This window comes from Ranitomeya imitator, chromosome 4 (assembly GCF_032444005.1).
Source record: "Ranitomeya imitator isolate aRanImi1 chromosome 4, aRanImi1.pri, whole genome shotgun sequence".
In the NCBI taxonomy this organism is placed as follows: Eukaryota; Metazoa; Chordata; class Amphibia; order Anura; family Dendrobatidae; genus Ranitomeya; species Ranitomeya imitator.
In genome coordinates, this window is record NC_091285.1 from 271,412,460 (window position 1) to 271,428,923 (window position 16,464).

Consider the following 16,464-nt stretch of genomic DNA (forward strand, 5'->3'; position numbering starts at 1 on the left):
GATATCGTTGCTACGTCACAAATAGCAACGATATCGTTAACAATATCGTTATGTGTGAAGGTACCTTAACTGAAAAGAGTGGTGTTACTCTGGGTGAAGTTCCAGACATCTTGCCTTCACCCTAAATGTAGATTTAGTAAATGTACATATAGGGTGAAGGCAAGATGCCTGGAACTTCACCCAGAGTAACACCACTCTTTTCAGTTACAAAATAGACTCCAACTTCCCAGACTTGCATTAGCTCACTACGACTTAGGGCCCATTTAAACAGGCCACTAAAGAAGCACTCCTCCTCACATCAACACCTCCTAATATATTGCATTCATCATATTATATAGCACTGTCTACTTTTAAGCAGGTTGCGGGATTCAGTGACAAACAGGAGGCAGAGCAAGGATTAACAAGATGTAACAATTTAATAAAACAAGGTATTCACTCCTCACAGGGAAGTTAATGGTTAAAGGAGGGGTAATAGGGGTAGCAATGGGTGGGTGATGTCCTCAGATGGGGTCCTTTAAGTGATGGTCCGTCTTCTGCCCGCAGCGGTCGGTCTCCGGTACCTTCCGCTGAGCCCCTTGTCCATAAGCACGTGCTGTGGAAGCAAACAAGGTCGCAGCACTCTCAGAGTCAAACGTAAATGGGTGGGAAGCAAGTGGCAGGTTAGGCCGCAAAAGTCTGTCCGATATTCGGCCTTCTGTTCTCTGCACGTGCGCGGTACTCACAGTCACTGGGCGCACGGCACTTCTGGCTCTGGCAGCTACTGAGTGCACGGCACTTCTCTCTTCAGCAGTCCCGTTGGAGGCGGCAGGGACCAAACAATGGAGCACACTGCTCACCTGGCTGCGCACTGCTCTGCGCGTCCCCCACTACCAGAAAGTCTCTCATGCACTAAGTCTCTCACGCAGCCGTTTTGGTTCTGTGCTCTGCGGTTCTTATCTCTGCTGCGCGGCCTGTCACTTTGCGGAGCATGACGCACGCCTACTTCTGCTCGCCCTGCTGGCTGGAAAAACTGTTTCTTCGCGCGCTTTCTCCTCACTGCCTGTATTAGTCACGCCCCCTCTTCCCTGGTCATGGGGCCTGTCCTGTCCCTTATTCTTTACCCAGGGGCAACATGAGACGCAGCCTCAGCAGTTCCGGATGCAGCATGATGCAGGCACCTGCAGCCCTGTCTTCATCCTTACATACTTATAATTGCTCATTTTTTCTTTTTACCCAGATAAATCTTCTCTTTTCCATTAGGTCTATGGCATTATGTGATTAAAAACTGACTAGCTGAATCTTTCTAAGCTCTTTGTAGAAACAGGAGGTCAGTTTTCCCTGCATGAGTCATAAGTCACTGCAAAAGTCCCTGGCGGGGTGTAGGGGGGAATGGAGCAGCTGGGTCAGGAGTTGAAGATGGCAATTATAAGTACACAGTGTTATATAATATGATGATTGCAATATATTAAGAGGATAAAACTTTAATGGGAGTTTTTCTTTAGTGAGGGTGTGTTCCTATAAATGCTTGTTTCCTGATTAGACAGGTCAGCAATCACCCACCGAACATGCAAACATGATATTTTATGTGCACAGAACAATTATTCTAACGATCATTCTGTATACATGTACAGTTGCCTCCAAAAGTATTCACCTATTTTGTTACATTATAACCTGGGTTTAAATATTTTTGGAATCCGATTTGTGTGTGATGCATCAGCACTAAATAGTCTAAGTTGGGGAAGTGAGAAAAATATAGGCATAAGTTAAATTTATGGGATCAAATAACTAAAAATTGGCATGTGCTTATGTATTCACCTCTTTTGAGATGAAGCTCCAAAAAATTCTAGTGCAAGCAATTACCTTCATAGGTCACATGCTTAGTGACATGAAGTCCACCTATGTGCAATCTAAGTGTCACATGGTTTGTCAGTATATACACACCTTTTCTGAAAGTACACAAAGGCAGCAACTGCAACACCACTAAGCAAGATGCACCAATAACCAAACAACACCATGAAGACAAAGGAGATCTCCAAACACATCAGGGACAAAGTTGGTTAGAAGTACAAGTTGGATTATAAATGTTTTATCCCAATCTCTGATGATTCCTCGAAAAATCATCAAAATCTTTATCATCAAATGGAAAGAACATGACCGATCACAGCGATCTGGGTGTGGAGACCAGTGACATGGTTCCCTGCACCTCTTCCTGTGCCACTCAGCTGTCACTAACAACTGTCGGCACTAAACTGACACCCTTCCATGATGTGCTATGTCCGTCATCGGTCGTTGAGTTTTAAAGGGAACCTGTGACTTGATTCATGCTGTCTAAGCCACTTGAAGCATTAATCAGATTCTGGCTCCATGATTGCAATCAGGTATGTTTTTCTCTGAAAATCTTTGGTATTTCAGAGAAATTATAATTTGAGCTGACCATACCGTAAGCAGAGATGCGACTAGCCCAGCACCAAACTATAGTTTCTCTGAAATGCAGGAGGGTATAATAGAAAACTATATCTGGCAGCAATCATGCATCCAGGCTCTGGTTCATACTGTCTGTGATTTGAAATAATTGACTGCTTCCTTTTAATTGGTAAAAAAATATGGATGATAAAGTCACTACAAAGCAAAACTCCAGTGTTTTTTTTTATTTCACCACCTGAGTGGTAACACTAATCCACGTTCCCTGCCCCTATAATATGCTTACCAGCCACAGTCTTCTGAACCGCTCGCCAATCGCCACATTGTGAAAGCATTTTCGGACGTCTGACCAGAAAGTAGCAGTCAAATGGTCTCAATAAAAGTCTTTTTTCTGGCTCTGGATTTACATTGACAACTGACTTCCGGTCCGCTGAGCAAACATTGACGCGATATAACAGATCACAAACTACAGAAGACGACTGGAGTGGCGTCAAGAACAGAAGAAGGCGGTGGCTTGAATGTATACTACTAGAGGCAGGGAACTTACAGTGGTGAAAATAAGTATTTCATTCACTGCAGATTTTGCAAGTTTTCTCACCTACAAAGAATGTAGAGGTCTGTAACATTTATTGTAGGTACACTTCAATACTACTATGAGAGACAGAATCTTAAAAAAGATTCACAAAATCACATTGTCTGATTTTGACATAATTTGTTTTCATTTTATTCCATAAAATAATTGTTTGTTACAATAGAAAAACAACTTAATATTTGGTGAAAAAACCTTTGCGATTACAGAGGTCAAGCATCTGATATAGTTCTTGATCAAGTTTGCACACACTGCAGCAGAGATTTTGGCCCACTCCTCCATACAGATATTCGGGGCTGTCAATGGGCAACATTGATTTTGTATTGGGTTCAGGTCTGGAGACTGGCTAGGCCATTCCAGGACCTTGAAATGCCTCTTACGGAGCTACTCTTTAGTTGCCCTGTCTGTGTTTTTCAGGTCATTGTCATGCTGGAAGGCCCAGCCACGACCCATCTTCAATGCTCTTACTGAGTGAAGGAGGTTGTTGGCCAAAATCTTGCGATACATGACCCCATCCATCCTCCTTTCAATACGGTGCTGTCATCCAGTCCACTTTGCAGAAAAGCACCCCCAAAGTATGCTTCACACTTTGGAACAGTGTTCTTGGGGTTGTACTCATCCTTCTTCTTTGTCCAAACACGGCAAGTGGTGGTGATACCAAAAAGTTCTATTTTGGTCTCATCTAGCCACATGACTTTTTCCGAGACCTCCTCTGAATCCATCTCTCCATCCATCTCTCCATCCAGATCATCATTGGTGAATGTCAAATGTGCCTTCACATGTGCTGGCATGAGCAGGGGAACCTTGCATGCTCTGCGGGATTTTAATCTGTGATGGTGTAGTGTGTTACTAACTGTAATGTTTGAGACTGTGGTCCAATTTCTCTTCAGGTCATTGACCAGGTCCTCCCATGTAATTCTGGGCTGTTTCATGACCTTTCTCTGAATCATCCTTACCCCACGAGTAGAGATCTTGTATGGAGCCCCAGACCGAGGAAGATTGACAGTCATCTTGTGTTTCCTTCATTTTCTAATAATTGTGTCAACAGTTGTTTCCTTCTCACCAAGCTGATTGCCTATTGTCCTGTAGCTTATCCCAGCCTTGCACAGGTTTACAATTTTGTCCTTAGCTCTTTGGTCTTCGACTTGGTGGAGAGGTTGGAGTATGATTGAATATATGGATAGGTGTCTTTTATTCAGGTAATGAGTTTCAAAGCGGTGCAATTAATACAGGTAATGAGTGCAGAATAGGAGGGCTCCTAAAAGAAAAACTAACAGGTCTGTGAGAGCCAGAATTCTTGCTGTTTGGTAGGTGATCAAATACTTATTTCATCCAATAAAATTCAATGTGATTATTGTGAAATCATACAATGGGATTTTATGGGTTGTTTTTTTATATTCTGTCTCTCACAGCTGTAGTGTTCATGTAATACAAATTACAGACATGTCCATTCTTTGTAGTGAGAAAATTTGCAAATACTTATTTTCCCCACTGTAGATTAGTGACACCACTCCAGCTGTAAAAATTAAAAAAAAAAACCCTGGAGTTGTGCTTCAAAGCTCATGAGCAGCAACAATTCTGAGGTCCTCTGCAATTTTGAGCAAGGACAGGTCAAATTGATGACAACTCAGGTTAGAATGGACAGGATTAGATTATATTTTTTTACAGTTTAATTATTAGATCAAATCTTAACAGCTTGTTTTGCAAAGTGTTGACAAATGTTTTAACTGTACATTGTTCACTTGTGCCGATTTCGGTGGAACCGGCTGACCATCTAATGTGTATGCGGACACTCCGATTGTCCCATTGTCAGATTATAGATCCAGAATTTATTTGCTAGTCCCTTTAGTTTGGTTGCAAACAAAGCTGAACACAGATGATTCTTGCAGTAATTATCGCTCGTAGAGTAGACAGGAATAATGCTGGCATAAATGATTCCATCACCGGATGAACAATGATTAACGCATGTTCACAAAAGCCCATAATTGGGAACGAGTGTTCTTATGAACACTTACCTTCTTGGTCTGTATAAATGCTCCATTACTGTTGTGTTGGACTTACTTGTAAATGCACGCTATTGTAATATCCAGTATAAGACATGTCTATTATTTGTTATGGAGATGCACATTTTAAGTGGCAAAAACAATAACTAAACATAGAATAATAATAATATTTTCTGTATTTTGTTAGCAGTACAATTTAATTTTATCGTTATATGTATTTTCCTTCTTATGAAGGCATTCTGTATTGCCAACTTTATGGCCATGATCAGTTTGTATAAACAGAAACAATAAATAAACCTTATAATGTAGAAAGCAAGCCTCCCACAGGACAAATTATGGAGCTTTTTCTGAATGCACAGCTTTGGTTTTTGTGTGTTTGCTCAGGCTTTGTTTATACAGTAGGAGGAGAAAATTGTTGATACTCTTTAGTTTCTATCTCTGTAGGTACTCTACAGATTAAAAGAAAAGATCCAGTTTTCATTGAGTCAGGACAAAAAAAAACAAGAGATACACCTGTCGCCGCTTTCGGTTCAGCCTTCACAGTCAGAGGCAAATCGTTCGAGCAGTATGGTTCATCCTGATCCTATTCCCAAAGCTGTGAATGTTGTTGTGGACCCACAGTGCCCAGGCACCTTTGAGCTTAAACTTCCAGTTTCTGCAGGACCCTCCCCATTTAAGATGAAGCCTGTGGGCCTACAAGAAAGGTAAGCCTTTCATTACTCCTAAATGAACGGAATCTTTAATGCATGCTTGGCTTTTTAATGAGTCATTGTCATGAGTCATTATAATTATCATATAGGTTTTACATATTCCATTGTAAAATATGTTATCCACTCACCAATATTCTTCCCTTGTTCTTCTTCTCTGACTAGTGTATCATTATTATGATTCTGCTTTATTTTCCATAATCTAGCATGCAAGTCATTAAAACTATTGTATTCTATAAAGTTTCACACTGATGATGCTAATTCATGTAGGTTTCAACCCAAGTGGTCCATTTCCACATAGGAATGGCTGTGTTATAAGCATCGGTCACATTCATGTGAAGTATGTTTTTGCCTGTGTGTTGGCAAGAAATGGGCACAAATACAAGCTTTAGAAGGGCATGCAAACTCTACAAGTGAAAGTTACTAAACTTCCAGGACATGTAGTTGATGCTCCAGGTGATCTCAAGTTTATCTAAAACAACCTTGTATCCCAAAGATGATACTACTTGTACTTGTTTATTCGGTTAGGCCTCTTATCAGTTAGAAACCTCCGTGTCACGATCAACCATTCAGGAATTCCATCTTTCTGCACAAGAGATCTCAGATTTTAAAGCAAATTATTTTTGTTAACAAAATTGTGGGTTTGCATATATGCATTTTGTACATTTTGACATTTTAAATAAAAGTTAATGTAATCTAGAGAAAAAATAAAGTTACATTTATGGTAAACTAGCAGTGAAGAGATTATAAACCTTGCTTATAGAGTCATTTGTTCAGAATAGCACTGCTGGATTTAAGATGTAAAGCAAAATAGTTTTTCCTTTTTACAGAAACGATGGTGAAGTATTTTTATTGTGATTTTTGTTTAACCCCTTAGTGACAGAGCCAATTTGGTACTTAATGACCGGGCCAATTTTTGCAATTCTGACCACTGTCACTTTATGAGGTTATAACTCTGGAACGCTTCAATGGATCCCGCTGATTCTGAGATTGTTTTTTCGTGACATATTGTACTTCATGTTAGTGGTAACATTTCTTCGATATTACTTGCGATTATTTATGAAAAAAACGGAAATATGGCGAAAATTTTTAAAATTTTGCAATTTTCAAACTTTGTATTTTTATGCCCTTAAATCAGAGAGATATGTCACGAAAAATAACATTTCCCACATGTCTACTTTACATGAGCACAATTTTGGAAACAATTTTTTTTTTTTATTAGGGAGTTATAAGGGTTAAAAGTTGACCAGCAATTTCTCATTTTTACAACACCATTTTTTTTTAGGGACCACATCACATTTGAAGTCATTTTGAGTGGTCTATATGATAGAAAATAATGAAGTGTGACACCATTCTAAAAACTACACCCCTCAAGGTTCTCAAAACCACATTCAAGAAGTTTATTAACCCTTTACGTGCTTCACAGGAACTGAAACAATGTGGAAGGAAAAAATGAACATTTAACTTTTTTTTGCAAACATCTTAATTCAGAACCATTTTTTTTATTTTCACAAGTGTAAAAACAGAAATGTAACCATAAATTTTGTTATGCAATTTCTCCTGAATACGCCAATACCCCATATGTGGGGGTAAACCACTTTTTGGGCACACCGCAGAACTTAGAAGTGAAGGAGCGCCGTTTTACTTTTTCAATGCAGAATTGGCTGGAATTGAGATCGGACACCATGTCACGTTTAGAGAGCCCCTGATGTGCCTAAACAGTGGAAACCCCCCACAAGTGACACCATTTTGGAAACTAGACCCCTTAAGGAACTTATCTAGATGTGTGGTGAGCACTTTGAACCCCCAAGTGCTTCACAGAAGTTTATAACGTAGAGCCGTGAAAATAAAAAATCGCTTTTGTTTACACAAAAATGATCTTTTCGCCCACAAATTTTTATTTTCACAAGGGTAACAGGAGAAATTAGACCACAAACGTTGTTGTGCAATTTCTCCTGAGTACGCTGATACCCAATATGTGGGGGTAAACCACTGTTTGGGTGCACCGCAGAGCTTGGAAGAGAAGGAGCGCCGTTTTACTTTTTCAATGTAGAATTGGCTGGAATTGAGATCGGACGCCATGTCGCGTTTGGAGAGCCCCTGATGTGCCTAAACAGTAGAAATCCCCCACAAGTGACCCCATTTTGGAGACTAGACCCCCCATGGAACTTATCTAGATGTGTGGTGAGAACTTTGAATGCCCAAGTGCTTCACAGAAGTTTATAATGCAGAGTCGTGAAAATAAAAAATATTTTTTTTTCCACAAAAAAGATTTTTTAGCCCCCAAGTTTTTATTTTCACAAGGGTAACAAGAGAAATTGGACCCCAAAAGTTGTTGTACAATTTGTCCTGAGTATGCTGGTACCCCATATGTGGGGGTAAACCACTGTTTGGGCGCACGGCAGAGCTCGGAAGGAAGGAGCGCCGTTTTGGAATGCAGACTTTGATAGAATGGTCTGCGGGCATTATGTTGCGTTTGCAGAGCCCCTGATGTACCTAACCAGTAGAAACCCTCCACAAGTGACCCCATTTTGGAAACTAGACCCCCCAAGTAACTTATCTAGATGTGTGGTGAGAACTTTGAATGCCCAAGTGCTTCACAGAAGTTTAGAATGCAGAGTCGTGAAAACATAAAATATTTTTTTTCCCACAAAAAAGATATTGTAGCCCTCAAGTTTTTATTTTCACAAGGGTAACAGGAGAAATTGGACTGCAATAGTTGTTGCACAATTTATCCCGAGTACGCTGATGCACCATATGTGGGGGTAAACCACTGTTTGGGCGCACGGCAGAGCTCGGAAGGGAAGGAGCGCCTTTTTGGAATGCAGACTTTGATAGAATGGTCTGTGGGCATTATGTTGCGATTGCAGAGCCCCTGATGTACCTAAACTGTAGTAACCCCCCACAAGTGACCCCATTTTGGAAACTAGACCCCCCAAGGAACTTATCTATATGTGTGGTGAGAACTTTGAATGCCCAAGTGCTTCACAGAAGTTTAGAATGCAGAGTCGTGAAAATAAAAAATATTTTTTTTTCTCACAAAAAAGATATTGTAGCCCCCAAGTTTTTATTTTCACAAGGGTAACAGGAGAAATTGGACCACTAAAGTTGTTGTCCAATTTATCCTGAGTATGCTGATGCCCCATATGTGGGGGTAACCCACTGTTTGGGCGCACGGCAGAGCTCAGAAGGGAGGGAGCACCATTTGACTTTTTGAGCGCAAAATTGGCTGTCGTGTTTGGAGACCCCCTGATGTACCTAAACAGTGGAAACCCCCCAATTCTAGCTCCAACCCTAACCCCAACACACCCCTAACCCTAATCCCAACCTGATCCATAATCCTAATCACTATCCCTAACGATAATCACAACCCTAACCCCAAAACAACCCTAATGTCAACCCTAACCATAACCCTAATCAAAACCCTAAATCCAACACACCCCTAATCCTAATCTCAACACTAACCTCAAACCTAACCCTAATCCCAATGCACCCCTAATCACAACCCTAACCTTAACCCTAATCCCAAACCTAACCCTAATCCCAAGCGTAACCCTAATGCCAACCCTAACCCTAATACCAACCCTAATCCAAACCCTAACCCTAATCCCAACTCTAACCCTAACTTTAGCCCCAACCCTAACCCTAGCCCTAAGGCTACTTTCACACTTGCGTCGTTTGGCATCCGTCGCAATCGGTCATTTTGGACAAGAAACGGATCCTGCAAATTTGCCCGCAGGATGCGTTTTTTGCCCATAGACTTGTATTGCCGACGGATCGTGACGGATGGCCACACGTCGCATCCGTAGTGCACTGGATCAGTGTTTTGGCGGACCGTCAGCACAAAAAAACGTTCAATGTAACTTTTTTTGTACGTCGCATCCGCCATTTCTGACCGTGCATGCGTGGCCGTAACTCCGCCCCCTCCTCCCCAGGACATAGATTGGGCAGCGGATGCGTTGAAAAACTACATCCGCTGCCCACGTTGTGCACAATTTTCACAACGTGCGTCGGTATGTCGGGCCGATGCATTGCGACGGCCCCGTACCGAAGTAAGTGTGAAAGAAGCCTAACCCTAAATTTAGCGCCAACCCTAACTCTAAATATAGCCCCAACCCTAACCCTAAATTTAGCCCTAACCCTAGCCCTAACCCTAGCCCTACCCCTAACCCTAGCCCTAACCCTAACCCTACCCCTAACCCTAGCCCTAACCCTACCCCTAGCCCTAACCCTAACCCTACCCCTAACCCTACCCCTAACCCTACCCCTAACCCTAACCTTAGCCCTACCCCTAACCCTACCCCTAACCCTACCCCTAACCCTAATTTTAGCCCCAACTGCTCTTCTCCTGCCGGCCGGCAGATGGAGACAGATGGCGGGCGCACTGCGCATGCGCCCGCCATTTTCTTTTGCCCAGAAGATGCCGGTGGCCAGGAGGAGCAGCAGGAGGATCCAGGAACACAGGTGAGTATGATAGGGTCCCCGAATCCCCCTATTTCCCCCTATGCGATCACATCAGAGGACATAGAATTACACTTAGCTTTTTCTTTTTTTTTTGCGGTCGCCGGTAAACAGTTAATTACCGGCGATCGCAAAACAGGGGTCGCTAAAACCGACCCCTGATCATGCTCTTTGGGGTCTCGGCTACCCCCGGCAGCCGAGACCCCAAAGATTCTCGCGGGGCCGGCCACCATTTTCAAGATGGCGGCGCCCACCGGGAGCCACGAGGAGTATCGGGGGAGATAGGTAAGTATTGGGGGGCTACCTGGGACCCCTTTTCTCTATCCTCCGATGTGCGATCACATCGGAGGATAGAGAAATTAAAAAGAGATCGCTTTTTTTTTTTTTTGCGATCGCCGGTAAACGGTTAATTACCGGCGATCGCAAATGCGGGGTGGGTTAAAAACCCCCCGAATCATGTTCTCTGGGGTCTCGGCTACCCCCGGCAGCCGAGACCCCGGAGAAAATCCGACTCTGGGGGGCGCTATTTACTTTTTCCACAGCGCCGTTAATTAACGGCGCTGTGGTTTAAGTACCCTTAGCGGCCGCCGTTAAAAGGCGTATCGGCGGTCGCTAAGGGGTTAATCATCTAGTTTGAAGCCTTGTGTTAATGAAGCTATAATCGAGCTGTAGGTGCCTGTGGAGACGTCGCAAAGTTACTGAATTTTCAAACCCTTAAGGCCATGTGCACACATTGTATTTTTGCAGCCAAATTTGTCATAAAATCTAAAGGGATTCCTGATGCCAGCAAAGTGAATGAGAATCTTGAAATCTCATGTACACATTGCTTATTTGTGACTTTCAGATTTTGTGCAGATTCAAATCTACAGCATATCAATTCTTTTAGCGTTTTTCACCTATTGACTGCAATGAAGTCAGTAGAAAATGCTACAAAAAATACAGGTATCAAAATGATTGCGTACTTGCTTTGTATTTGAGGTTTTTTGTAGCGTTTTTGCTGAGGAATAATGTAAGGCAAAGGATGTGATTTCACCAGGAGTATGAAGAAGAAGAAACTCCACCATTTTGTTACAAACAGCAGAGAGCTTGCAGGAGAGTACAACAAGTGTTCTATCAACATGTCCTGGTATCGGCAAATAGGGATTGATGTCAGAAAATTAATTGAGCTGGTAAGTTGCTTTCATTGGATCTTCTTATATATCTACATAGGTACACATACATATATCTATAATATAACGCTGGGAGCGTCACTCTGTCCGAAGCCTTTATAGACTGCGCAAGCACAAGTGCCGGCGCAGTCTGGCCCCCACAGAGTGACGCTCCCAGGAGATCGTGGTATGCGTAAGCACTGAACGCATACCGCGATCTCCACCGGAGAGTCAGGGACCGCCAGGAGTGTAAGTATATTCACCTTTCCCCGTTCCAGCGCTGCGTGCGGCTCCATCTCCCGGGTCCTCTGCTGTGACAGTTCAGAGGGCGCGATGACGCGCTTAATGCGCGCCGGCGCCGCCCTCTGACTTACCAGTCACAGGCAGAGGAGCCGGAGTGTGTCTTTAAGAAAATGGCGCCGGAAAGCGCGGAGTGCGCAGGCGCCGATTCCTGCTGCCGAAAAGCGCGGACTGCGCAGGCGCCGATTCCGGCAGCTGGAGGATGAAGAAAATGGGTGGAAAGGAATGGCGTAAGTAACAAATTGCTGTGGCATGAAGCTGTGGCACTTCATGCCACAGCAATTTGTTATTTACGCCAACAGATTCATTTCCGCCAACATTTTCTTGGTCCTGCTGCCGGAATCGGCGCCTGCGCAGTCCGCACTTTCCGGCGACATTTTCATGAAGACACACTGCCGGCTTCCGGAAAGCGCGGACTGCACAGGCGCCGATTCCGGCAGCAGGAGGACGAAGAAAATGGGCGGAAAGGAATGGCGTAAGTAACAAATTGCTGTGGCATGAAGCTGTGGCACTTCATGCCACAGCAATTTGTTATTTACGCCACCTGATTCCTTTCCGCCGCCATTTTCTTGGTCCTGCTGCCGGAATCGCTGCCTGCGCAATCCGCGCTTTCCGGCGCCATTTTCTTGAAGACACACTGCAGTGTGTCTTCAAGAAAATGGCGCCGGAAAGCGCGGACTGCGCAGGCGCCGATTCCGCCAGCAGGAGGACCAAAAAAATGGCGGCGAAAGGAATCAGGTGGCGCAAGTAACAAATTGCTGTGGCATGAGGCTGTGGCACTTCATGCCACAGCTATTTGTTACTTACGCCACCTGATACGGGGCATATACTATGGAGCATCTTATGGAGCAGCGTATGGGGCTTATGGATGGGAGCAGTAAATTAAAGAACGGTGCCGCACACTGCTGAGTTAGTTGCCAATACACAAGAATCCCTCACCTCGTTTAGACTTACCTGGAAACCGTGGATTACCTTCCGCTCCAGTCCTGACTTCTTATCAACATTACCGGAGGATACCTGAATCCACCTCAACCCATCAGATCCTATATGCCGAGCCCCCCCTCATTATCACTCTCGACTTCATCTTTTAATTTCATCTCCACCATCGGTCCTTTCTTCCTCCTCCCCCTCCCTCCTCCAAGCCCCCCCCCCTTCAGCTCCCTCTCCCTCCCCTTTCTTACCTCACCCCCCCTCTTTCCTATAACCGTCTCAATCTTTCTATTCCTATCTTAAAACTTTACTCATGTTTCTAATGTTTCCACTGTTTCTCTAATCACCTTTGCTAGTTTCCCTTTCTTCTGAATCTATGTCAAAGTTTGATCCAGAATCCTTTTCCAGTTCTTCAAATTTATCGTATCCCTACATCTTGTTGGACTTTTGTTATTGTCCCATTGGATACCTAATGTTGTTTGAAACTTCCTCTGGCTATTTTTCAATTCCTGTTCAATTGTGATTCCTTTTTCTTCAATAAAAAGAAAATTGAAAGAAAGAAAGAAAGAACGGTGCCGCAGGATGGGAGCAGCACATGACAGAACGGGGGCGCAGGATGGGAGCAGCACATGACAGAACGGGGTGCAGGATGGCAGCAGCACATGACAGAATGGGGGCACAGGATGGGAGCAGCACATGACAGGATGGGAGCAGCAAATGACAGAACGGGGGCGCAGGATGGGAGCAGCACATGACAGAACGGGGGCGCAGGAAGGGAGCAGCACATGACAGAACGGGGGCGCAGGATGGGAGCAGCACATGACAGAACGGGGGCGCAGGATGGGAGCAGCACATGACAGAACGGGGGCGCAGGATGGGAGCAGCACATGAAAGAATGGGGGTGCAGGATGGCAGCAGCACATGACAGAACGGGGGCGCAGGATGGGAGCAGCACATGACAGGATGGGAGCAGCAAATGACAGAACGGGGGTGCAGGATGGGAGCAGCACATGACAGAATGGGGGCGCAGGATGGGAGCAGCACATGACAGAACCGGGGCGCAGGATGGGAGCAGCACATGACAGAACGGGGGCGCAGGATGGGAGCAGCACATGACAGAACGGGGGTGCAGGATGGGAGCAGCACATGACAGGATGGGAGCAGCAAATGACAGAATGGAGGTGCAGGATGGGAGCAGCACATGACAGAACGGGGGCGCAGGATGGGAGCAGCACATGACAGAACGGGGGCGCAGGATGGGAGCAGCACATGACAGAACGGTGGCGCAGGATGGGAGCAGCACATGACAGAACGGGGGCGCAGGATGGGAGCAGCACATGACAGAACGGGGGCGCAGGATGGGAGCAGCACATGACAGGATGGGAGCAGCAAATGACAGAATGGAGGAGCAGGATGGGAGCAGCACATGACAGAACGGGGGCCCAGGATGGGAGCAGCACATGACAGAACGGGGGCGCAGGATGGGAGCAGCACATGACAGAACGGGGGCGCAGGATGGGAGCAGCACATGACAGGATGGGGATGCAGGATGGAGCAGCACATGACAGAATGGGGGCGCAGGATGGAGCAGCACATGACAGGATGGGGACGCAGGATGGAGCAGCACATGACAGGATGGGGACGCAGGATGGAGCAGCACATGACAGGATGGAGACCATATACCAATATAAATGCTCGCCACCCGGGCGTAGAACGGGTTCAGTAGCTAGTTTAAGTATATATGTATATACTAGATGGTGGCCCCATTCTAATGCATCGGGTATTCTAGAATATGTATAGTAGTATATAGCACGGCCCACGTAGTATATAGCACAGCCCACGCAGTATATAACACAGCCCACGCAGTATGTAACACAGCCCACTCAGTATATAGCACAGCCCACGTAGTATATAACACAGCCCACACAGTATGTAACACAGCCACGTAGTATATAGCACAGCACACATAGTATATAGCACAGCCACATAGTATAGAACACAGCCCACGCAGTATATAGCACAGCCCACGCAGTATATAACACAGCCCACGCAGTATATAACACAGCCTATGCAGTATATAGCACAGCCCACGCAGTATATAGCACAGCCCATGTAGTATATAACACAGCCCACGTAGTATATAACACAGCCACGTAGTATATAGCACAGCCACGTAGTATATCACACAGCCCACGCAGTATATAACACAGCCCACACAGTATAAAACAGGCCACGCAGTATATAACACAGCCTATGCAGTATATAGCACAGCCCACACAGTATATAACACCGCCCACGTTGCATATAACACAGCCCACATAGCATATAGCACAGCCCACGTAGCATATAACACAGCCACATAGTATATAGTACAGCCCACATAGTATATAACAGCCACGTAGTATATAGCCCAACCATGTAGTATATAACACAGCCCACACAGTATATAACACAGCCCACGCAGTATATAACACAGCCCACGCAGTATATAACACAGCCCACGTAGTATATAACACAGCCCATGTAGTATATAACACAGCCCACAAAGGATATAACACAGGCAACCCAGTATATAGCACAGCCCATGCAGTATATAGCACAGGAAACGTAGTAGATAACACAGCCCATGTAATAGATAACACAGCCCACGTAGTATATAGCACAGCACACATAGTATATAGCACAGCCACGTAGTATATAACACAGCCCACGCAGTATATAGCACAGCCCACGTAGTATATAATAGCTCGCATAGTATATAGCACAGGCCACGTAGTATATAGCACAGGCCACGTAGTATATAGCACAGCCCATGTAGTAGATAACACAGCCCACAAAGTATATAGCACAGCAGAGATGTATATAACACTGGAGGGGAGTGTGGAGGGTGGTGGTGGCGGCAGATTTCTGGAGACCGTCCCTGGCCGTCCATCCATGAGAGGAGCAGATGTACGGGCGGTGGTGAGAGCGGCGGAGGCGCCATCTTCGGCAGTGCAGGAACAGCACACGGTCCGCGCATAACAATAACAGGACACGTGTGTAGATGACGGAGAAGCCAAGGGCCCGGCCGGGAGTGTGGCTCACATGGAGCGCCCTGCGGGACTTCACAGTGCCGGCACATGGACTGGCTCCGAAGAGCTGTTCATGTGCGGGGTGATAGTCCGCCCTTCCTGTAGTGCAGCACGGAGGCCGCTGCTGGCGGAGGACATCGTGGCTGCTCTTGGGAGTGTGCAGAGCCCCAGGCACAGATCAGATGATGGCGGCTGCTGTGATCTCCCAGTTGTATTTCCGTGTCCCGCATTGTGAGCGCTCGCTGCTTCCTCCCCATTATAACCTCGTGCACCGTGTGCGGGTCATGTGTCAGCAGTGACGCATGCAGTGGGCATTGACTGGAGAGTAGGGAGGGGGCACTGTGCCTGTCGCTGATTGGTCACGGCCTGCCGGCCGCAACCAATCAGCGACCCGGGATTTCCGTTACAGACAGACAGACAGACAGACGGAAGTACCCCTTAGACGATTATATAGATAGATAGATGTAAATTTATGTACACACGTGGTCAAAATTGTTGGTAGCCCTCGTTTAATAACAGAAAAACCCACAATGGTCACAGAAATAACTTGAATCTGACAAAAGTAATAAATGAAAGAACTATGAAAATGAACAAATTAAAATCAGACATAGCTGTCAAATGACAGTGCGGAGGTATAAAGTTTACCTCTGGTCATTGGCGTGGGCTGATGAGACTAATGTTCCAATGAGCCCATGCCTGCTGCCACTAATAACAGCGAGAGCAGGAGTGGCTGATAGGAGTCTTCAGCCTGCTCCTGCACTTCAAATAAATAAATAATGTAAAAAAACCCGGCATGGGTTTCCCTGTAGTTTTGTTAACCAGCCAGTCAAAAGTGACAGCAGGGAGCTGCAACCC

At 45.2% G+C, this 16,464-nt stretch overlaps 1 protein-coding gene across 4 annotated transcripts in view; it reads left to right on the top strand.

The window, feature by feature from the left end:
- The window catches only part of PTPRR (protein tyrosine phosphatase receptor type R), a 419,872-nt gene that overhangs the window by 286,940 nt on the left and 116,468 nt on the right, over positions 1-16,464 (top strand). For all 4 annotated transcript variants that reach the window (XM_069764605.1, XM_069764606.1, XM_069764607.1 and 1 more), the window contains one exon: positions 5,437-5,696. In XM_069764605.1, coding sequence (XP_069620706.1) covers positions 5,437-5,696 — 260 coding nt within the window. The remainder of the gene's footprint in view (positions 1-5,436; positions 5,697-16,464) is intronic.